Here is a 24,308-nt window from a genome sequence, read left to right on the forward strand (position 1 = left end):
TTGCCTACATCAAGTTATACGCATGTACATATATAGGCTCATCAAGAGACAGGTGGCCCCTGATCACGTCCATCTCAACAGACAAGCACTTTTTCATACGGAGCTGCTGAATTCTCTTCTCTTTTTCTGAATCTAAAGAAGGTATCATCTGAAAACAAGGTTTCCTTTTTTTCCTTCCTCCTTATTCCAGAAGAGAGAAGGCCTTGAAAAGACTAGAGATCCTAGGATTTGGGGTTACACCTTTATAATCATCAAAACACATACACATACACATGAAAGGATAAGGAGAAATCTATGAGGGTAGGGAGGGATGGGAGAGGCTTGGGAAACTTCTATAGAAGAAAGGAAAAAGACTGTTTAGAATAAGTGATCAGCAAACAAAGAGACTGTTAGACTATGAGTGGACAAAATCTCGGTTACTGCAAAGGGGCTGGTTGATTTTTAATGGCACAAAGAAAATAACCAAGCAGAAAAATGACTAAGCAAAAATGGCATCTACCTCTTACCTCACACACCACCTGTGTTTGGTTGTAGCGCATATCTGAAGAGCTGTATTGAATACGTGTTTGGATCAAGATCTTCCCTCTGTTGACCCTCCATAGCAGAAATCAAAGTGAGACTCCATAACTCTATGGGCTCCTGGCTAGACTCCCTGCTGCCTCTTCGCTTTCTCCAGACAACTCTCACAATCTCACCATCACCATCTGGTTGGGACCATGTGGACTAAACTTATTACACCCTGTATCCCTCTTTGTGCCAGTCACCACGTGAATCCTCATCCCTCCAAATGCAACCCCTGTACGCCTTGCTATCCCCTTTTCTAACTATGTCTCTGATCACTTCCCATGTCCTGAAACTCTTACACAATGGCCTCTAGAAGACATGAATGTGCTTATTAGCAGCATCTGTGTCTTAAATCTTTTCTCTGAGCATTCCTTTTAACCTTTCTGTTCTAAATGAAACCCGAAGCTACCGCTTCCCTGAAGTCTACTCAAGTGATAATATTTATCCCCTACACCCCAATTAACCACTGGACTCAGTGGAGCTAAGCTAATGCTCCTTGCTCTTCAAAACTATTTTTTCCTCATCCTTTTACATAAACCTCCAGAAGCCACCAGCCTGTATGTTTTAGATCCCATCCTCATCTCTTGAAGATTTTAGCTTCTAGTTCATTGCCACCTTTTCCAACATATACGAAGGTGGTTTTCCCAGAACTCTACACATTCAGGTTCCTGACTTTTCTACCAATAATTTTTCTTCTCTCTACCTCATCTACTCTTTCCACGGTCATTTCCAATGATATAATCTTCCTCCAGGATTTCAACTTCAAGCACCCGAGCCGTTAACTTCCATTTACCCTCCTGCCAATCTACTGACCCCAATCAAACAATCCTTCAGCCCCTGACACCTAGAGTCTGTTCACCTTTTCACTGTGTCCATTTCTTTCCTCATTCAGCCTAAATTCCATGCATAATCTATATAATCATTTTAGTCATTCCCTTGTATGCATCCGCAGTTGGCTTGCCCTTCTCTGGCTGTACTACACATGCTTAGCTCAACCACAATCTCTGCAACTGATCCCATGTCTGAATGTGGCTGCAGAGATAGAAATACGTACTCGCTCGTCATAATCCTTAAGTGGGCCCTTAACACTGCCTGGCAATCATACTCTGTTACCCTTAATCACTCTCTCTCCCACTCTCCTAGATGATTATTTCATATCTTCTGTCTCCTCAATCTCCAACACCTCGTCTCCCATCTTAGCTCTCTGCTGATGACATTCATATTTCACTAAAAACTAGAAGCAATTAAAAGAGAATTTCCATTCCACATCCAGCTCCCAGCACCACACCTACACTACTTCTTGGTCTCTTATCCCTAAACCCTTCTTTTTCCTGAACTATCCATGTTCTTAGCAAAGGCCAACTCCCCCAGTTGTGTACCAGGTCCCATCCCCTCTCACCTACCCTAGGACACCATCCAGCAAGTCTACCCTCTCTCTCATGCATCATTGATTTTTCCCTCTTCTGCTTCTTTTTTCCATTAATGAAACAAAAATGCTATAATTTATCTCATATTTTTTTTTAAAAGCCTCTCTTGATCCTACCTCCTCTTCCAGCTACGTCCCCTGTTCTCTCCTTCCCGTTACAGAAAGAGACCTTCCAGTAGTATCTGGTCTGCTCATTACCGACTGAATCAACTCCAGGCTTTCACCCCACCAGGCAACTGAAAATGCCTTTAACAAGTCATTAGCTACCACCACTTCACTACAGCATTTGTTCTGTTCCTCAGCTTATTTGATCAACAGCATTTTATAGGGTTGATCATTTCCTCCACCTGAAAATAACTCCTTCACTTGGCTTCCGGGACACTGCACTCCAGGGTTTCTTGCCACTTCTCTGGGCAACTCTTCCCCATTCCCCTTGCTGGTTCCTCCTCATCTTCCTGACCTCTAAGAGATGGAGGGTCCCAAGGCTCAGTCCTTGGACCTCTTCAATTTTTCATAAATTTTTCACTCACTGTTTTGGCAACCTTGTCCAGTTTCCTGGTTTTACATAACATCTATAACACTGAATGTTCCAAATAATAGATCTCTGGCCAAACTCTCTCCTCTGAACGCCAGACGCATCTATCCAACTACATGCTCAATATCTTGGATATCAACTAGACAAATCAAATTTAACATGTTCTCAAGTGACCTTCTGATTATTCCCTCAAACCCGCTCAAACCACAGTCTTTCCCATCCCAGTTAATGAAACGTTAGCCTGCATTCGTCTTGCGACCCCAGGCTTCATCTCTGACTCCTCCCATTTCCACTCAGCAATCATTCACTGTTACACTTAATCACGCTCTCCCACTCTCCTAGACGATTAGTTCACACCTTCTCTCTCCTCTCGGGTAATGAATCTTCCACCCTCATTATTCCCTTTGTGACCCCAGCCTTCATCCCTGACTCCTCTCTTTTGCTCTTAGACTACATGAAATCCATCAACAAAACCTATCAGCTCTATCTTCAAAATATATCCAGAATCCAACCACTTCTCACCATCTCTCCTGCCTGCTTACCTAGAATAGAACACCTCATCTCTCACTGAAAATATGACAAAAAGTGTGATACTCCTTTGTCTTGGTAAAGTATTTCAAAAGTGTTCCCTCCTTCTGCCCTTGCTCCCTTTCAGTCTAAGGGTGACTATTCAAACTTAAGTCAGCTTATGTCCCTTCTCTGCTAATCACTTCTCTTCTCTCGGAATTAAAGCCAAAGTTCTTAAAATAGCCTACATGCTCTCTGGTGCTGCCTTGGGCTCTCCCCGACCTCCTACTTCTCTTCCCCTCCCTCGTTTTACTCCAGCTACACTGGCTTCAAACACGCCAGGCATGCTCCCTCCTTGGGGCTTTCTCCCCATCAAGCCTTCTTCTAAGATATACTCTCTCCAAACAGTGCAGGGCTTCCTTGTTCAATTCCTTCAGGTCTTCCTCTGACCATCCTACCTCAAGTAACATGCTGCTCCCCTTCCCCTCCCTCTCCTCCCCCGCTACTATGTTTTTCTCCCTGTCATTTGCTTCCATCTCTCTTTCCAGATATTTTACTTTTTTCCTTGGTGACTGTCTCTCTCCTCTAAGGTTGTAGATTATAAGCTATATGAGGGCAGGGTTTTGCCTCTCTCTTCATGGCACCTAGGACAGTGCCTGCCACATAGTAAACACACAATACATGCTTGAATAAACAGATAAACAAATGGTAAGCCTGAGTTCAGACTGGCCGAAAGACTGCTATGATGATAAAATTTGAGATGACTTAAGGAGGTTTGAGTGGCTGCCTGGGAGTTATGTTTTAAAATCCACATCTTTTAGTCATAGAAAAAGAGCATTCAAGAGAATTCTTAGAATATAAATTGTTCTGTTCAATCTAAATCACATTAGCAGAGTACTTAAGAAGAGGAGCCTGGATTTCCCTGGTGGCGCAGCACTTAAGAATCTGCCTGCCAATGCAGGGGACGTGGGTTCAATCCCTGGTCTGGGAAGATCTCACATGCCATGGAGCAACTAAGCCCATGCACCACAACTACTGAGCCTGAGCTCTAGAGGTTGTGAGCCACAACTACCGAAGGCCGCATGCCTAGAGCCCAAGCTCCACAACAAGAGAAGCCACTGCAATGAGAAGTCCACGCACTGCAGTGAAGAGTAGCTCCCGCTCACCACAACTAGAGAAAGCTCGCGGGCAGTAACGAAGACCCAAAGCAGCCAAAAATAAATGAATAAATAAAAAATTTTTTAAATAAAATAAAAAAAGACAAATCACAAAAAAATTTGAGTGAAGCTACCCTTGGCAATTTTTAAATGAAAGAAGATCTTCATAATCCTGTGTAGTTACACACAGAAGTGAAACTTTTCAGAGCTATGGACAAGTAGTTGAGGAAGTCTCTACCGGAATTACTTTACATTGGATAACTTATCAACATTGAAACTAAAAATTCTAAGTTCTCAAAATATTTAGCATACATTATTCAAATCCAACTTAGTGCTACTCAGTATAGAGCAAGAACTGGTATTAATGTATTGAAAAAAATCAGAGAATAATGCAGAATCCAGAAACAAGAGCACACATAGCCAGAACTAGACAGATGCAACACCTTTGGCTTCTTCTAAATGAGGGGTCAAAATAAGCTCATAGATATATAACAAGATTATTTGTACAAATATTTTTACCTCATTTAACTTGTTAGAAAACTATATATAGTTCATTCCATATTCCATTAATTCTATGAATTCAATTCTCAGTTATTCATTTTTGTTGTTTCTGGCATTTTTAAATGTCATTTCTGGCATTTTTAAAGACAGGTCCAGACCAGATGGATCCAAATGGCATTTGTAAAAAAGATTTTAGTTCCAAAAAAGATTTTAATTTAAAGAAACCCAGATAACAGTAACTGTTACCAAATTGCTACTAAACGTGATATTTCCTAATTGGTGACACAGGCTACAATAATACCTTTTATGTTCTGTCCTGCCTATAAGAACCAGTACCACTTTTGCTAAAACTTAGGTTGAGAATCAATATAAAAATATTTGCTAATATTTATTGAATACTTGCTCTGTTAACCTTGTTTATAATATTGTAATCTTATGAACAATTACTAAATAAATGTAAAAAATAAGTATATATGAGTTTCAAAAATAGGGAGCAAACACTACGATTTATTCTCCTTTCTGAATGTACAAGAGATTAAAAGATAAATAAATACATTACCAGCTTAATCTTTTACGGAAAATGAAAGTTAACAAATTTGTAACTATTTGGGAAAAATATGAAAACAAAGTTTTTTTTTAAAGAATATTGTCTTGTGTCAAATTTATGAATTTTTCCCACGTCGTTTAAACAATTAGAAGCCAAATGGTATTTTTCAACTAAATTTCAAAATTCTCATGGTAGTTACGAGACCAATTTTATAAAGAAAAAGATTTTCATCCAAATTTCAGTTTAAGGAATCTTAGCACGCCAATACATGTGGTATTTTTGGAAAGTTGGTACAGCCCAGATTGCCTTTCATTGAGAAATACAACAGGGTACAGAAAATCCTGCTTTCTATGTTACATGACATAATGCTCCCCAGAAACTCAGGCTTACAAGCAAAATAGAGAATACTTTTTCTTTCCTTCTTTCATATGCCATATTAGCTTTGAGCTTTCACATATTTAGAAATAGCAGTACTTTGGCTGAAGAGTTGCCTCTTTTGCCCTCCTAGGTGTTTGGAAATTATATTCTGCTCTATATTTTATTTGAGTTTTAGTAGTAATCCTGGTGGTGGTGCTCTTTGACTTAAAAGTTCCTTTAACTACATATTATGTTGATCTGAGGATGAATAAAGTCCTTTTTATATTAAAAATAAGATTCAAACATCTCAGGAAGACGTCCTGTAGTAGAAAAGATTTGTATGTGCGAGACAGATCTGTGTGACCCTGGGGACATCACTTAACCACTTGTGGACTCAGTTTCTGCATTTATAAACTCTGGCGAATGCCTACCTTATAACATTTGTCTCTGCTGATTGATGAAACATCACACATAAAGCCCCCAGCACAAAGCCTGATACATAGCAACTAACTAGTTAACATTAGTCACTTCATTTCCCTAATCTCTATTTAATGTACATTCTTGAATGGTAATAATAAAGAACCAACACCAGACAACAACATTTACTTTCTACCTAGTAAACTCAGGTGACTGAGGAGAGTCAATCTCATACTTTGTGTGGAGGTCAATTTTAATTTTTCTGATTCTTGGTAGACATACACAGTAACTGCAATTAGAATAGGTACACCTTAGAAAGTCCTTTCATATTTCATATTTAATTTACACTTCAACTCGGTGGTGTAAGACTGAATGTATTATTACTTTCTTGTTTTAGCGGTTAGAAAAATGTCACTTTCTGAATTGAAATGACTTAACAAAAGTGGAGATGGAACTTGAACTGCTGGGCTCTAAGTTCTGTGTGGTTTCACGACATTTTGTTGCCTTCTCACAAAAATACATGTTCTTCCCCTTTATAGTAACATGCTAGTGGACAGTCGGCCACTACACGAAAAATACGTTAGGCAGCTAAAAACTTCTCAAAGTAACTCAAAAAGTGAGGTTGGTCAATAAAGCGAATAAGAATTGAGTATTTACTGCTGAGAGTTTATTTTTCTTTAAAAATAAACTCCAAGGTCTTTTATAAGATTAAGATATTTCTTATACTTTAGGGTGAAGTGGACTTGGTTTGACGGAGGTTAACTTTATTTTCCTTGGGTTCGTCTTTTGGTATCACTTACGATGATTTTACCAAATGAATTAATAGTTCTAACAGTTTCATTGCCTATTTTCCAGCATACTGCAAATTTAGAATGTTAATGAGTTGATATTAAAATTGGGGGAATGTATTTAATATACTTGAAAAAAGTCTAAAATAACATGTGAAGGGACTTCCCTGGTGGCCCAGTGGTTAAGACTCCGCACTTCCACTGCAGGGCCACAGGTTTGATCACTGGTCAGGGAACTAAGATCCCGCGTGCCATGTGGCCAAATAACTAAGTAACTAAATAAATAAAATTAACATGTTAAAAATTTTAAATATTTCATATTCAATCTCACAGGTAGCTTTGGAAGAATTTCATTTAACTATAATCTATATAGGAATTTGGATGTTGTCTTAATCTTTTAAAGTAACTAATGTATCTAAACTTCAAATTATTTGTTCAAAAGAACACTAAAAACATATCAAAAAGAGATTCATAATGAAGTATAAGATGGATAAGAAATAGAGATGTAAAATATGAAGATTTTATATATTGGGATAAAGGAATTTACTCTTATTCCATAGGTCAGGGTCAAGAACTATGTAAGGTCTGGGATTTTATCTCACCTACAAGCTAAAAAGCTTAACTGCTACTATTTCCTGATACTGGTAGAAGACATGAGTCTCCTGGATCAGAGACAATGGACTTTATAGTTCATGGCAAAAGGAGCGGCTGAGTGTCAATATGTTGCTTACACCAGTTCCCTATGCCCCCCTCCCAATCCCATGCGAGTGACACACAGGACCAGTGATGGATGCCTGTGCGTGTCGTGGGTTATGTTAAAGAAGAACATTAACCTTGGGGAATTCACAGCTTTTAAAATAAGAAAGAACAAGCCTACTTCTTATCTAGAGGAAAAAGTTACCTAATCCCTCAAGGTTGCTCACTGCAATCACTACCCTGAGAAATGCTCCAGATAAAGAGCATACAGGGTCTTTCATTCTCGACACACACAAAAGAATATATAGGGATGCTCAGGGTGACAGCAGACTGGTATTCCCTACAGCAAACACTCAATATATTTTTTTTAAAATGTTGAACCTTCTTTTAATTTATTTATTTTTATTTTTGGCTGTGTTGGGTCTTCGTTTCTGCACGAGGGCTTTCTCTGGTTGTGGCAAGCGGGGGCCACTCTTCATCGCGGTACGCGGGCCTCTCACTGTCGCGGCCTCTCTTGCTGCGGAGCACAGGCTCCAGACGCGCAGGGTCAGTAGTTGTGGCTCACAGGCCTAGCTGCTCCGTGGCATGTGGGATCCTCCCAGACCAGGGCTCGAACCCGTGTCCCCTGCATTAGCAGGCAGATTCTCAACCACTGCGCCACCAGGGAAGCCAGCACTCAATATTTTTGATGCCACGGGAGTTACTCCTCTAAAGGATAAGAAATACTGCCATCGATGACAGTACTGCTTAAGCCAGTTACTCTTAAGAGGAGCAAGGAAAACCCTGCACCCTTTGCAAAAGGCTTCAGGTAATTTTTATACAACTATCTTACTGACCTAAGCACTGGAAGCCATAGAAAGTTTGGTAGTGAAAGGAGTGCCATAATCATATTTTTATTTTAGAAAGATGACTCAGGACATAGTGTGGAGACTGACCAGAGTGGACAAGGTGAAGACAGGACCTAATTAAGGAGGCTGTTACTGCAACCATGGTAAGTGACCATGTCGTGAGTTAGTGCAAATTTGTGGATGTAGAAGATGAACTGAAAAAGGAGTGCTAGACTGGCGTAGGGGAGAAGACAAGGGTGGAGAGCTGTTGGAACTAACATATTGGTGAGGAAACCAGCAGGTAGGAATTTGAGAGGAGAGTAAGTTTGAGTATGAAAAGATATCAGGTTGTTTTTGAAAAGCTGTACTTGAAAGATATACTAATTTCAGGCGACTATAGATGGAACGTAACTGGGCTCAATATATATCAGGATATATATCAATATGTATCACAGGCATTCTATAGATGATTTAGAATCTGCCAATGAAATTCATTTCCTGTTAACTTAAAATTAGTCAGGATTATTCACTTCCCAGTCAGCTCTGTCTCACACACACACACATACACACACACACACACACACACACACATACCACACCGATGTGCAACATTTAGCACACTATATTGAATATTGGAGTCCACTAGACACTTTAATTCATGGCATTAAAATCTTAGTAAAAAATAGCACAAAAATCTCAACATCACTGGGACCAAATAATATCCAAATGTATAATATTGTCTAAAGTCCTTAGCGAATGGATGTGATAAATAAATAATCCAAATACCTCATTTAAGCCAACAGTTGCAACCCCTTCTCATTCAAATTTATATTTTAAAACTAATTGGGGGGATTGTTTTGGTGGTCCTAGTCAGTGTAATAGAGCATAAAAAATAAATAAAGGCATAAAGTTGAAAAAAATAAAAAACTAATTAGGGGGAAAGGGAGGGATAATTTTGATTTTATCCTCTTATTTCTCTATCCCAAATTGTAACAATCAGTTACCCCTAAGTAAAAGGCATACAGCAAACAAGAAAAGAAGCCAGAGTCTGGATAACTAGTTGATGATAAACGAGAAGTAAAACATCGTTCTTGGTCAACATTCCAGCTCAGGGCAGCCCAGATTATTTCATAGGCAAAACTGAGGTTCAATTATTTTTGATCTATCTAATTTGCCAGCCTTATTAGCTCTAGATACAACCATATGAGGCTTCAAAAGTTGGTAAGGAAGAAAAACGGACTTTCATAATTCTGAATTGCTGCTATTTGGGTAAATTCAACAAGCACACGAAAAAAGCTGGGCTCTTGGAATGTATCTGCAGGTAATAAGAGTGTCTTCAATGTATAATACAGAGCCAGTGGCAGTGCTCTTACCTGGTTGCAGGTATTGATGTCTATGCCCCCCTTGAGATATTCCACTACTTTGTCTAAGTTGCCTGCTCTGGCAGCACGGAGGAAGCTTGCATTGCTGTCAGACTGTGAGAAAAAGAAAAGACCTTTAGTGAAATATTGATAAAATGAAAACATATCAAAGACAGAAACACAAGAATGTTTGCACCATGCATCAGAAAAGCTTCAGTTGCACTGTGTCCATTGACAGATGAAAGGATAAAGAAGATGTGGCACATATACACAATGGAATATTACTCAGCCATAAAAAGGAACGAAATTGAGTTATTTGTAGTGAGGTGGATGGACCTAGAGACTGTCATACGTGGTGAAGTAAGACAGCAAGAGAAAAACAAACACTGTATGCTAACACATATTTATGGAATCTAAAAAAAATTTAAAAAGGTTCTGATGAACCTAGGGGCAGGACAGGAATAAAGACGCAGATGTAGAGAATGGACTTGAGGACATGGGGAGGGGGAAGGGGAAGCTGGGATGAAGTCAGAGAGTGGCATGGACATATATACACTACCAAATATAAAATAGCTAGTGGGAAGCAGCCACATAGCACAGGGAGATCAGCTCGGTGCTTTGTGACCACCTACAGGGGTGGGATAGGGAGGGTGGGAGGGAGACACAAGAGGGAGGGGATATGGGGATATATGTATATGTATAGCTGATTCACTTTGTTATAAAGCAGAAACTAATACACCATTGTAAAGAAATTCTACTCCATTAAAGATGTTAAAAAAAAACAAAGAAAACCTTCAGTTGCAAAATATTTCAATCCTGAGTTTAAAACACTGAATAATAATTCACAGTACAAGTCATCAACTTCACAGTATTTCTAGAGAGTTGTTTAAGGACATTAAAGTCAATAGGAAATACACTCTGCTATATTAAAGAGTATAAAAGAACAATAAAAATAATTATTACCACTTTGCTCCAAATCTTCAGCCACATTTGAAGATGAATTTACACTACCCCCAAATCCACTGTTATCCATACATTTTAGCTTCAGGAAGCTAGTGACTTTATACTGAGCCTAACGTCAAGCTAAAAAACAAATGAAATAAGGTACTGGGTTTCTTCTTTCTCTTCCTTTACTGTTTGGTTTTCAGATTTCCTCTGAGGGAGAGCACTGTGTATGGGTCACCTGACAGTCTGTCCTCATTATAAGGGAATAACAGAAAGCTCCAAGGATGCTTCGAGGAAAGCAGATAGCACCAGTTGGCAAGTGTGGACTGGGCCGATGCAAATTTTGTGATCCCAGTGATTTTGGAAAAACAAGATTAAATTTAAACCAGTTGACATAATACCAGGCTCAAATCTCTTGGTAAAGATGATCACTCTGGGTACAAATTGCTTTTTAAGTCCTCATCTTGCACCCATTCCTCTCAAAATCTGATTCTGGGAGAACAGTTGAATTTCCCCCACAAAAAGTCTCGGGGAGACTTCTCAAGAGATGTAGCCACAATCGCCCTGCCTCTCTGACTTGCTGACAAAGCCTGATTTTCAAAGCTTAACACAAGGATGATGATAAGCCTTCATTAGGTTCCAAGACACTGGCATCACTTTATAGTTCTTTGGGTGGTACAACATCTGACTACAGAGAAAATGGTAACATGAAAAGGGAGCTACTAGGAATTAAGATTCAGGTGGGGCAGCTCTTAATCCATCATTCTCCTCAGTAGGCTGCCCTGCCCTCTCTCGAAGAATGGACTTGGCCAGGGCCCTTGGCACGCTCTGTCAGGCCTATTTATTGTGACTGGTGATGACGTACGGAGATAGAAATGTAAGGGTTTTCTCTGGGAGTCTCAAATACAGAATTATTTGCATACCATTAAAATGATTTACACAGGGGAAGACTGAAAACCCTAGGACGAAATTACCTCATATTTAACCCAAAACCACAATGGCGTATAAATTTACAAATAATGTAGGTAATTTCTGAGGATTTGAGAGGTATGACTGAAATCTACACATCTGGAATTCACGCTCGGAGTCCTGGTATGACTAACATCGCACTGTTTCTCCTCCCGCCTGCCCTGCTACGATGCCTCACGCTCCATCCTTCCTGAAAGCTGTGCCCATGGCAGGGTGCCCCAAGTATATCTGCAATGCTGCAGGGACTGAATTATGACTCATTTTTAAATGCCTATTCTATGAATGTATTTTGCGGCTTGCAGCAAATTCTAAATTCCAGGAAGATTTTCCACCTTCAGGTTTCTCACCGCAGTACTTAAAAGCGAAACATTAAACTCTGCATTAAATTCTGTCAATATCCCACAAGAAACATCACTTACTAAAAAACAACAAAAATTAAGTAATATTAGGTCACAGAAAGTATGACAAGGTTATTTCCCATAGATTTTTAAAATAAATCCACATGCTCTATACTATATTAAAGAGGATGCCTAGAAAATACTTCCATCTTATACATGAGGCTTCATAATTATAGGTAACATTTATGTGTGTTTACTGTGGGTCAGGCACAGAGCTAAGAAGTCATATGCATTTTATCATTATTACAATAATACTAGGAGAAAGGAACTATTATTACGCTCATTTAATAGGTGAGGAAAGAGGCTTGGCAAGTTTCCAAGGTCACATAATTTTTCAGTGAAGATTCAAGATTTAACCCATGTTTATCAGCCTCAAAGCTAGTCTTATCTGCTATTCTACCTCATCGCTGCAAAGTATCAAAGCAGATGTTAGTACAAATACCTAACCTATGAGCTATAAGTTTGTTTCACTTGTGATAACCTCAGTATGCCCTTGGTCTACATATTCGCTCTGAAAATCATGGCACTTGCTAAACAGAGTGGCTTAGCTGGAGAGGGAATTCTTGGCAGATGGCCCTAGCCTCAAATTTATCAGCCATCTATGCACCTAGAAAAATGAAGAGCTGGCTTGAGACAAACTGATTAGAAACATACTCACTTGGGAATAAAGAAAGAGATGGTAAAGTACACACTGCATTTAAAAGCCAGTTGACTGTCTCTCTCTACATGTCTAACATGACTAAACTCATGAACTAAGATCAGGGTGCTCTATCATTCTTGTAAAAAAAAAAAAAAAAAAAAAAAGAATGCCATGAACAAGTAGAGCCAGAAGGGAGCACCTGACCCTTTAGGGATGAAGAAACACCTGGAGACACCCTGTGAAAGCTTACAGAGGCAATTGTTGGTCTGAAGGGGGCTTCTGGCATCACGGAGGGGAATCTATTAGACCCTCTTAGAACCTTCTCTAGGGACAGTGCATGACATTGAGGATTGCTTTTGCTGTTACATAACAACAAGTTTTAATATCTATTTTTCTCTTTTCTGAATCAAACTCCTAAAAAGTAGAGGTAAGTCAAAGACTTACAGCCAGTCCCTGGAATTTTAGCAAAAAATGCTCCCAGTGCTTTGGAGGGGCTAGAGACGGTGGAAATGTAGCATCTGAGCCATCCTGCCAGGGACCTCTTCAACAGTTGAGTCACAGTAGATTTTGCTATAAGTTGGATTCTTCTAGAACCCCATTAAGGGATTGAGCTTTCCCAAAGTGAGAAAATGTATTAGAAATGCATTTTGCAAATGCAAATAAGTGTGTTATTATAAAACGGTTCCAGAGCATGCGTTTCAAGAACAAAATTCAAATGAGACTTCAAAATTTATATGTAGATACTGACATTTTGAAGGTTTAAAGTATAGACCAGCATGGAAGTATATATTTTTCTCCTACTCCCACATAAACACATGCAAACCCTATGCTACAAAGAGGTCAATCTGTGATTAAAGCTCTTGACACAAGAGCTTAGGATAAACAGCAGTCAGTCTGGTTACCTTCAATCAACACAGAGATAAAAGACGATTCAGGGACTCATGGTGAGAGATGCAGCAATTTTTACCATGCTATATTTCCCTCTGAGTATGACAAAAGTAAGAATTTAAAAATTAAAATTAGGTATTAGTAGGGGAGAAGCATGCTTTCAAAATAGACTGTTGTCTCTTGCCTCAACCAGGAGATTTCACACATAAAAAGTACAAGAAAGAGAAAATGAGGCAATAGCAATTCCTTTGGGGTAAAAGTCTCAGACAAATAGACTAATCTCTTTCTGCTTTGCTGCTTTAGGTCCCTAGAACTCTCAATCCTAAAACCAATTGTACTTATGCCTATAAAGTGTGACTCTGGACAAGGCATTCAAATGCTGAGCTCCACTTATTTTAATCTGCAACAGATGGATGTCATTAAAACTTGTCCCCTTTTCAACCTGAGTGTGGCATCTCAAGCCGAGAAAGAAAAATTTCCTCTTCAGTTCTTCTTGACACAGTTCTGTACATTTTTGATCAGAATGTTAGAAAAACAATACTTTCTCAGCATCCAGCAGGGTGGACATGAAAGGCAAGGAGGAATGTGCATTCACAGAGCCACATTATGTCCTAAATGAGTGCTTCCCCGAAGTGTCCAGGGGCACACTCACAGAGATTCATGAGCTTGTTCCAAGATTTTGTAAAACTTCTATGCTTACAGTTCAGTAACAACCTAAGAAGGAGAATATAAGCATGTTCCAGGTCATCTAGATGGCTACCCTTTAACTGAGTACAACCATATAATTTTGATATATGCCTTTGTGTTTACAATTCAGTGCATAACAGTTGAAATAGGGATGGAATATAGACAGATGCATGGGATGCAAAATATTTTGCCATGGGACAGAGACTGATCAGACAATCTGGCCATCATACAAGGTAGGATGTACCAAAAGAACCTGAGCACAGCACTCAGTAGCACATTAAAGCTTCAAATAACAACAGGCTCAGATGCTATCTTTGTAGGGTCCAACTTACCTGGACTATTACCAGTGACTGTAACAGAAAATCCAGAGTAAAATGTTTTTCAGTTCCCAATTGCAGCTTTTACTGGATTAGGTACACATCTTTACCACAATACTAATTTCATCTCCAAGTAAATGAAGAGAGCTTTAAATGATTATCAAATGGCATGCCATTAAAATTGGCATTGGCAAAGTTCTCTAATCACTTTAACTATTCTGAAGTAGGAAACAAAACCTTAAGTGTATTAATAATGCTTGTACAACATGCTTATAAAAACGTACACTCTATATTATTTTCATTGAAGTCAAATTCAGAAATGTATTATAGAAATCTGAGGTTAAATCTTTTTACTGTTAAATCCAACATCTGTGATTTAGTTTTAGACAATCCTATCCATTCGATTACATTGGTGTTATCTATTTGAATAATACTAGTTTTGTAGTTCTGTTCATGCTTAATTTGTACAACTTTCTTTTTAGTAATGGTCTAAGAGTTTAAGGAATTTTATGTAGTTTTATTTTTGTACTTAAATTAATGCTATAGGGCATTCCCTGGCAGTGCAGTGGTTAGGACTCCATGCTCTCACTGCCAAGGGCCCAGGTTCAATCCCTGCTCGGGGGAAATTAAAATCCCACAAGCCTCACAGCACGGCCAAAAAAAAAAAGTCTTTTTTAATTAAAAGAAAAATAAGTTAACACTACAATAAAAATAACAGCACTGGAGGTCACAAACTTTTTTTATACTTCAAAAGAGAGGAATACATTATTCAAGTTTGAGAAGCAGGCATCCTCTAGTGTGAGTCAGCCACCAGCCTCAACTACCCTAGGGAGTGACATGGGGCACCTCGCCTCACAGCCTCTGGCTTATCCTGTACCCTCCACAAATATTTGCTGACTGATTAACCATAGGAAAGCACATGCTCCTTGTGGAATTTAGGGAATTTGCTTATTTTCTTAGGATGCAGTCATTCCTTTGTAAAAACAGGGTCATTTACCTGCCTACTCCAAGATCCACATTTTTATAGTAATACAAAATAAATAAAATATATTAAAATCACTTGAGGGGAAAACCTTTAATATATACATAATGAAATAAGGGACATTTCTACAATTCCTTAGGTCTTTTCCTAGGAATGTTGGATAAGTTAAAACCATGTCCAGCAAATCACGAGTTGTATGATCTTGAGTCTTTGTGGGTCTTAATTTCCTTATCAAAAAATAAATATATTTTATAGAGTTGCTGGGAGAATGAAATAAGATTTGAAGATGCTTAGCTCAATGACAGGCACAGAGGACCCTGACCGAGATTTTTTAATAATTGTAGTTTTTCTTATAAATGATAAAGGCAAAACAACAATGACAAATCAAAGGATAGATGCATACACATTATCTTCTTTAAATAAAAAGGTTGTTGCCAGAAGACCAGAGTGTTTAAAAATATTATGCTGTGTGCAGGTACAAAAGGACAAAAAAGAAAGCAGAACTGGGTGTGGTCTGTCTCCAAAGATGAAGATTTTACAAAACACCCTCTTTGTGATATATGAATGCTTTCACTTAAATAATCATACTTTTGTATAGGGACTGCTGGATTGTTTAAATGTTTTAGCTCTTTTAGTAGCTCAAATTGTTATCACTATCTTGTCATAAACCAAAAATTGGGGGGCAACTGAGAACCGCACACTAGATGTACTGAAATATTTCAGAAAGAAGTCCACAAGTTGCCTTCCTGCAGTTAGAACATATAAATGACCAGTAAAACACTTTATACCACGAAATCCTACTTAATTTCAATTCAGCTGGACACTAATAACAAAAATTGCTATAAACCATATGTTTGTACACTGTAGCTCAACCATGCTGATTAAGCTCCATTTTTAGCATCATTTCAATAGGTCTTTACACTGCTATTAAATGGGAAATGCAGAAGGAGCTATGATCTTCAGAAAGAAATAATGCCATTTCTCTAAAGACTGTTCCTACTTCAGTGACCTATGTTTTAAGAAAATTGGTTCAGGCATAGGTGTTCCTATTTTACTTTTAAAATGTTACTTAACAGACTTCCCTGGTGGTCCAGTGTTTAAGACTCTGTCCTTCCAGTGCAGGGGGTGCGGGTTCGATCCCTGGTCAGGGAACTAAGATCCCACATGCTGCATGGTGAGGTCAAAATAATAATAATAATAATGAAATAAATGTATTTTTAAAAATAAATAAAATAAAATAAAATGTTACTTAAGATAATTAATGATTAACACAGAAAATATCAAAACAATAACTAAATTCTTCCTGCATATTTTAAGCAAATATCTTTTTGATATGTGAGATCATTTGAAATTACACTTTTATATAAAGACAAAGTTTGTTTTCCCTTAACTTAGTGTTACACTTTGACACTGATTATTCACTAGCATGCTAAAATTATTTCATTATCGGTTGTTGGAAGCCATCCTGGAGTCCCTGCGCCATGACAAAGTCATGATGCAATCAAAGGCAGGACTGCGAAGCAGCACTGTGCCAGGACAGTGGACTACATCTCTATTGATTTGTTTGGCTGTGTTAAGCTTATATATGGAAACAGCACAAGGGGGATTTGCGCCCAGGGTTAGGAAAATGAGAAAAACTACTACCCCCCCCCACTATTATTGTCACAAAATGGAAAGTACCTATTTCGGCCCCAGGAAACTGGGAACGCAATACACCATCTGGAAATACAGCGATGTTCCTATGGAAAACACCCCCAACTGAACAACAGTGGCCCCTATGAAGGGGCTGTTGATGATTTTGCTTTCATATGGGTCCACTATAAAGAAAGGTTAACACTCTGGCAACAATTGGCGGATGATAAACGGGAGCGTAGGAGGTATTGTAAGTGCTACTAGTGGAGTCAGGTACACAGGAACTGTAGGATATATCGTAAATATTTTCAAGGCACTATTCAAAAAACTTGCCCATGCAGAAAGAACACGAAGATTGCACTTCTGTAATAAAGACTTACATAATAGCTTGGCTTAACTACTAGAAAATAACCTGCAACTAATGAGAACTTGGGGAAGTATCTTGTTAGTACATCTAGAAACTGGGGACGTTTTCAGAAAACTGATAAAAAATATTCTGAGGTTAGAACATGTTGACATTTTGTACATGATGATGAAACCTGCCTACATATAAATACCTGCTCTGAAAAATAAATTTGAGCTTGATGTGCTGACATCTACAAAGGGTGTCAGGTCTTATTTCCTTCGCCGACGCCGTCCATCCCTCAGGTTTCCCTGGACTCGTTGGAGCTAGACTCCAACAATCAGTGTCTTCCCTGAGATTATCATCCATGAAAAGAAAAACTGCCTATAGCATACCAATTCCAACCCTTTCAAAGCATTAAGAATATTTTGCAATACTATGTAGAGATTCATGAATCCCTTGTACAATTCTTACGCTTCAAAAAAGAGTCAATCTAGAATATTACATAGCAGTGGGAACAGAAGTGAATGAACCATATCCACATGGAACATCGACAGATCTCACACAAAAAAAAGGCTAAGCAAAATTAGTCAGATCCAAAAAGGACATCTTTATGATTCCATTTATTAAAGTTCAAAAACTGACAAAACTAATCTATACTGTTAGAAGTCAGAATAGTAGTTTCTGGAAGGAGGCAGAAAGGGCCTTCTGGTTGCTGGTAATATCATAGTTCTACCTGCTCATTCTGGGTGTTGTTAAATGGGTATGTAAATTTTGTGAGAAATATCAAGATAAACAATATAATTTATGCATTTTTCTGTATGTTTGTTATAATTAAATGAAACATTTACTTTAAAAAGACGGCAACACTGAAAAATAAGTTGTTCCTAACTTACACAATAGTGACAAAAATCACTGAAGAGTAAATAGATGAAAAAATTAGTATTCAAAAGCAGCATCTTTTTCTTACTATGGAGGCAATTTTTCTAAGGCAGACTATTCATATTATGCAAGGCTTTTAATGAAAATTTGATTTGCATATATTTAAGGTGCTACACAGTCTAAGAGAAAATGCAGGCTACTAAATGCCCACGGCTTTGTGCTTGAACTCCGAAGAAGGTTGTTGCTAACTCAAATTCTACAGCATCTTTTTATTAGACTGTACAAATAGTACTCCTCTGGTCTTCAAAAATATTTACTACAAATCCAAGAAGACCAGGTCTGGTTCAGAGATCTCGGTTGTTACGTCTTCTGGGATAAATATAAGTAAGTTCTAAGACACAATTTTATACCTTAAAAAAATTTCTGTACACTCACTTTGTGTCACTCACTTTTCTGAAAACTGAATCAAAATAATAATGTGATGATATCTTTCTCAATAAATTAGAAATACTGCAAGAACACAAAACTAGTAGGAACAAAAACCCTAAATCAGAAAAAAAGTTGTGATATATATTTGATAACTATTTTATACTTCAGATTCCCTGTGATTTTGAAATTTTTAAATGCTTATATATTTTTATAGATATTCATTTTAAAATAATTATTGAACAGAAGAAATAGGAATTCCTGAGTTAGTATGTTATGAGACAGTAAAAGTCTAACTTGCAAAGTAACTGTTCTGCTGACATGAGTTTGGTTCCATAAGATGTTTCTACAACTAGGCTCAATTCGAAGATATCAATACAATGAGACATTAAAACTTTCACTAAAATGAGAACTTTTACAGAGATAGGTAGAAACTTTCTTAAGTTTCTTAAGTTAACTTGCTTACATCTCAGTTTCCTACTGAACATTATCATAAGTTGAAAATTTAAGCAACTTCTCCTAAGGCAGGGAAATCAACAAGTTTTGATTACTTGTATTCTAGACATATGTTCTGCCTACGACTCCAAAACACCTACAGAACTCAGAAGTTCTGTCACAAAATAAAACACATCAATTTTTTTCTGAATTTAAATGGGAAAATGGTAAATTTGTAGATGGAAATATCTGTGGCTCCTCCACAACATTTACAAATCTAAGAAAATCGGAATAGTGAGGGAAACATTTTGCTGTCACTGTAGGTCAGACATCAGATTAAATAATTGGAGGTTCATCTTAAAAATTTAAATTGAAGAACACTGCAACTGAATGCTTCAGATTGTCTCAAAGGATAAGATACTCTTTGAGAGGCTTCAGTTACATCAACAGATTTTTCTTTTTAACATCTTTATTGGAGTATAATTGCTTTACAATGGTGTGTTAGTTTCTGCTGTATAACAAAGTGAATCAGCTATACATAAACATATATCCCCATATCCCCTCCCTCTTGTGTCTCCCTCCCACCCTCCCTATCCCACCCCTCTAGGTGGTCACAAAGCACTGAGCTGATCTCCCTGTGCTATGCGGCTGCTTCCCACTAGCTATCTATTTTACATTTGGTAGTGTATATATGTCAATGCCACTCTCTCACTTCATCTCAACTTACCCTTCCCCCTCCCGTGTCCTCAAGTCCATTCTCTACGACATGAACAGATTTAAGACATTATTGCTTTGGTTAGGTAAGCACCTTAATGATTGCTTTAGCTATTAAACTATTTATCAGGAGTTAATATTTCTTCCTAAAGAGCTTATCATGCTTTGAGAAAATGGCATATGATTAGGAGATTATGACACCCCACTTTCATCACTGGTTCCTCTTGAGGTAGAAGTATCTTGTCACACCATGGTTTAATGTCATATACAACCACTAACACTATTGGGTGAACTGATACATTTGAAAAGTTCTGCTTTACCTTTTTTTTTTTGACTTTTTAAAAAAGTTTTTTACTGGGGTATAGTTGATTTACAATGTTGTGTTACTTTCTGCTGTACAGCAAAGTGAATCATATACATATACATGTATCCACTCTTTTAGATTATTTTTCCACATAGGTCATTACAGAGTACTGCTTTACTTTTTATGTTCAAAATGTTGACAATGCAAAGACAAGCAAAATATTCCACAAATCTTATACTAAATATTATACTTTCTCTATAATATTCCCTAATATTTTCAATAGCTAAAGTAACATGGATATCTGCATTTAACATGCCAACAATAAAAATAATGAAAATCTAGAGCTCCACAATAGAAATTTAATAACACATATCACATCTATATAGGATTGAATTCTAAACGGTTCTCTATTATTGCTTTGGGATCTCCAACTGGTTTTGTGTGTAAAATAATGAAGCATTATTTTTAAAACAATCTGTATCCGAGGTCTAATATCTTTCCTAATTTTCAATGAGCTGGACATCTCTGTAAAAATGTTCTGCCAGCATCATAAACTCAAATGAACATGGGCCAAAACATGGAAGAGCTTATCAAGCTTTTATGCTGTGTACACAAATCTCCAAAGGAATTTGCCTTTGGCCCACAGCTGGCCATAGAAAGAGTAGGTTTTATAAATGAATAATAACCTACTATAATAATACTTGGGTCAGGAGAAAAAAGAGAGACCTTTTGATATAATTTGGCAACAATAGTTTATTTAATGCTTTCTTTAAGAAATCTTCTCTACAGGAAACTCTTCATTCCCTGACTAATCAGTGTGTTAAAATACTACAGGGCATTTGGAGGGAAAGATATATTAGAGTTTATCCCACTGCTATACTTAAGTATCAGGATAAATGGAACTGAATTCGGTTTTAGTCTCCTTTGAAGGCCTTTAGAACTGTCAGGATATGAAAAAACCAAACCCAACCAAGTGAAAATATCTTTCATCAATTCTTTATTATGTCAGGCATCCGACAGTGTTAATTTACTATTGCCCCCTTGAGGTAGGCACCGAATTTCTATCCCCATTGGTCTGATTATTCATCTTCAGACCATCTGCTCTGAAGCAGACATCACTCAAACAGAAGCAGCTTCGTGACACAGCACAGATGAGGCGCTGACCGCAGCCCCACATACCGCACACACTAAAAAGTAGACTGTTTCTCTTGCATCCAATTATTCAAGATGCAACAACAAGAAAATACGCTCTTGCAATGAAAGCTTCACAATGGCTTACCTCATTATATGACCACTATTTTAAAAGAACTTGCATGTATTTTTGTATCCTTACACTGTTGATTTTAGTGTAGCCCTGTTAACATGCACATGGAAACAGAGAAGGGCTTTCTGTTTACCACAGTTCAGTGTACATCTGTAGTTGTCAGTCAGATGGATTTTCTAGGGGGTATCACTTAATTACAGCTCAGCAAACGCACACAGTAACAACCTGACTGTACTTGTTTAAATGTAATTCTGAACTCATACTGTTTTCAAAAAAGACTAATTTAGAAAAAAATGCATCAAAACTGAGCTGCTAACTCAATTTTTTTATTTTACTTTTTTGAGTGCATATGTTCTGCAATATTAATGTCTACTCCAGAATAAATAAGAATTTGAATTCATCACTTTCTAAAAAAAAAAGTGATTCAAGATCACTTTTTGTCCCAAGACAATATTTTAATTTTATAGGAATAATAGGCCCAAGAACTCTATTTGTGCCACCCTTGGAGTTTCTATGTTTTTGGAAATCTTTCTAATTACTGGGTGTCAGAAATTTGAGCATGAAGATCATGTTGTTTATTAGAAATAATCTGTGTCTCTAGTCCCTTTGGTTAAACTGCTATTAAGTTCATTGTCACCTGTAAAATGCAAAAGCCCTTCTTTCTAATGTGCATATAATTTTTGAGAAGTTGTTTATTCAACCCATTCTCCCCAGTATGTGGGTCCCAAAGGAGCATGCACAGTTTTCAGACTCTTTTGCACATTTCTGATGATCTACATGGAAAGCAAAATTGTAATTCTCAAAAAACCTGCATCATCCTAAATGTAATATGGAAAATCATTTTTACATTCATTTCTTGACCCTCACCATGCTGGTCCTTGATGAATGTCAACAGACCTGTTAAAAAGTAAATTAAATTTTTTAAAAACCTAAAGAATATGCAACATGTATGCTGTATAAGAAGTAAATAACTTCCAGTTTGACTCACTTTATTCACTTGATTAAATTTCTGAAAAGATCTATAGTTGTACCTATCTAAACGTGTACATATTGGAAAAATCACAGCTTCAGGGGACTTCCCTGGTGGTGCAGTGGTTAAGAATCTGCCTTCCAATGCAGGGGACACGAGTTCAATCCCTGATCAGGGAACTAAGATCCCACATGCTGTTGCAGGGCAACTAAGCCCACGTACCACAACTACTGAACCCGCACACTCTAGAGCTCGTGTGCCACAACTAGAGATAAGCCCGTGCGCCACACCAAAAGATCTCGCGTGTCACAACGAAGCTCCCGCGTGCCACAAATAAGACCAGACATAGCCAAATAAATAAATAAATATATTTTTTAAAAATCATAGCTTCAGTTTGGAAAAAAGTGAAAATAAATTAGTCAAACAACAGATTATTTTGATAATAAATATTATATATAGAATGGCTAAACGGCAAGGTCCAACTCTATATAGCATAGGGAACTATATTCAGTATCCTGTAATGAACCATAATGAAAAAGAATACATATACTATATATATACATGAAACTGTCACTTTGCTATACACCTGAAACTAACACAACATTGTAAATCAACTATGTTTCAATACAAAATAAATTTTTAAAAATTAGTTAAAATAATTTAACCAGCTCTTAACAACCAGGCTAAGACAAATTTTTGGAAGCACCTATTGTATGCCCGGCAGTGAGCAAGGGATTAATGTAGAAAAAATAAACATGATCCATCCCCTCAAAAGATTTTAAGGTCTGCATTAAAAAAAATTTTGTTAGCTGCAACGTAGTCCATGAATTAGATAGAAATGGGTAAAAGTGGATCCAGGGAGATCCATTTAGAGACAGTAGTCCAAGGAATGAGATCCATTTAGAGACAGTAGTCCAAGCAACAGATGCTTGTTTTGTTTTACAAATAGATTTTACATTTAGATATAGAGTAGGAATAGCAACATAGTATTTTATAAAGTTCCTGGTGATAAGTTAGGTGGAAAACATAGCAGGCACAGGGACTAATGAGTGCAACATCATAGTGGTAGGAAAGAACACAGTATGAAGAAAATTATAAGTAATGCAGTGTGTGTGAATTATAAAGATCGTGTTGGAAATGAGAAAAGTCAAAGTCTCAAAGTAAGGCAGGGCCCAGACCATGAATGTTCTTATATGCCGTCATAAGAAGGCTGAGCATTACCCTCTAAGTGAAAAGACAGGAAAAGCCAAGATCAGAATACTGTTTCAAAATAATCACCCTATAACATATGGAAGATGAGTTAGAGGGGAGTCTGTGAGACAATCTGGGATACTATTGCAACAGTTCTGGCGAGCAGTATATCAGGGACAGCAATGTGAAAAAAGTAACGATTTGTCATAGATGTAGGGAAAAGAAGCTATAAAACTTGGGGAAATTGAATTTAAGGGTTTATGGAAAAGAAATTAAGGAAAATTTGGCAACATCTAGCTTTGGCGTGTAATGAGCGACATTACTAATCAAGACCAGAAATCTGGGGAAACAGAATACCCTAAAATTGGAGAGAACACAATAGCTTGGTTTTGGTCTGGTGAAATTTGATGTGCTATCACGGCATGGCAGTGTGTTGAGAATGCAAGACTAAAAAATCCAGGAGAGGATGTGGACTACCGACAGAGGCCACAGCAATACTGGTTTTTGCTTCATTCCTTACCATTTCTCTGTCAATAAAACTCCTAGGAATAGGGAAGCACTTCTTGTATTGCCTCTGGAAGCAAATACTGTTGACCTATCAACATCTTGCATGAAATGCCAGGAAGTGCTGATAAAAT

At 37.6% G+C, this 24,308-nt stretch overlaps 1 protein-coding gene across 4 annotated transcripts in view; it reads right to left on the bottom strand.

Annotated features, from left to right (window-relative positions):
- The window catches only part of ANK2 (ankyrin 2), a 238,632-nt gene that overhangs the window by 194,130 nt on the left and 20,194 nt on the right, over window positions 1-24,308 (bottom strand). For all 4 annotated transcript variants that reach the window (XM_024745661.1, XM_024745659.1, XM_024745658.1 and 1 more), the window contains exon 2: window positions 9,696-9,797. In XM_024745661.1, coding sequence (XP_024601429.1) covers window positions 9,696-9,797 — 102 coding nt within the window. The remainder of the gene's footprint in view (window positions 1-9,695; window positions 9,798-24,308) is intronic.

This window comes from Neophocaena asiaeorientalis, unplaced genomic scaffold, assembly GCF_003031525.2.
Source record: "Neophocaena asiaeorientalis asiaeorientalis breed wild unplaced genomic scaffold, Neophocaena_asiaeorientalis_V1.1 scaffold975, whole genome shotgun sequence".
NCBI lineage: Eukaryota > Metazoa > Chordata > Mammalia > Artiodactyla > Phocoenidae > Neophocaena > Neophocaena asiaeorientalis.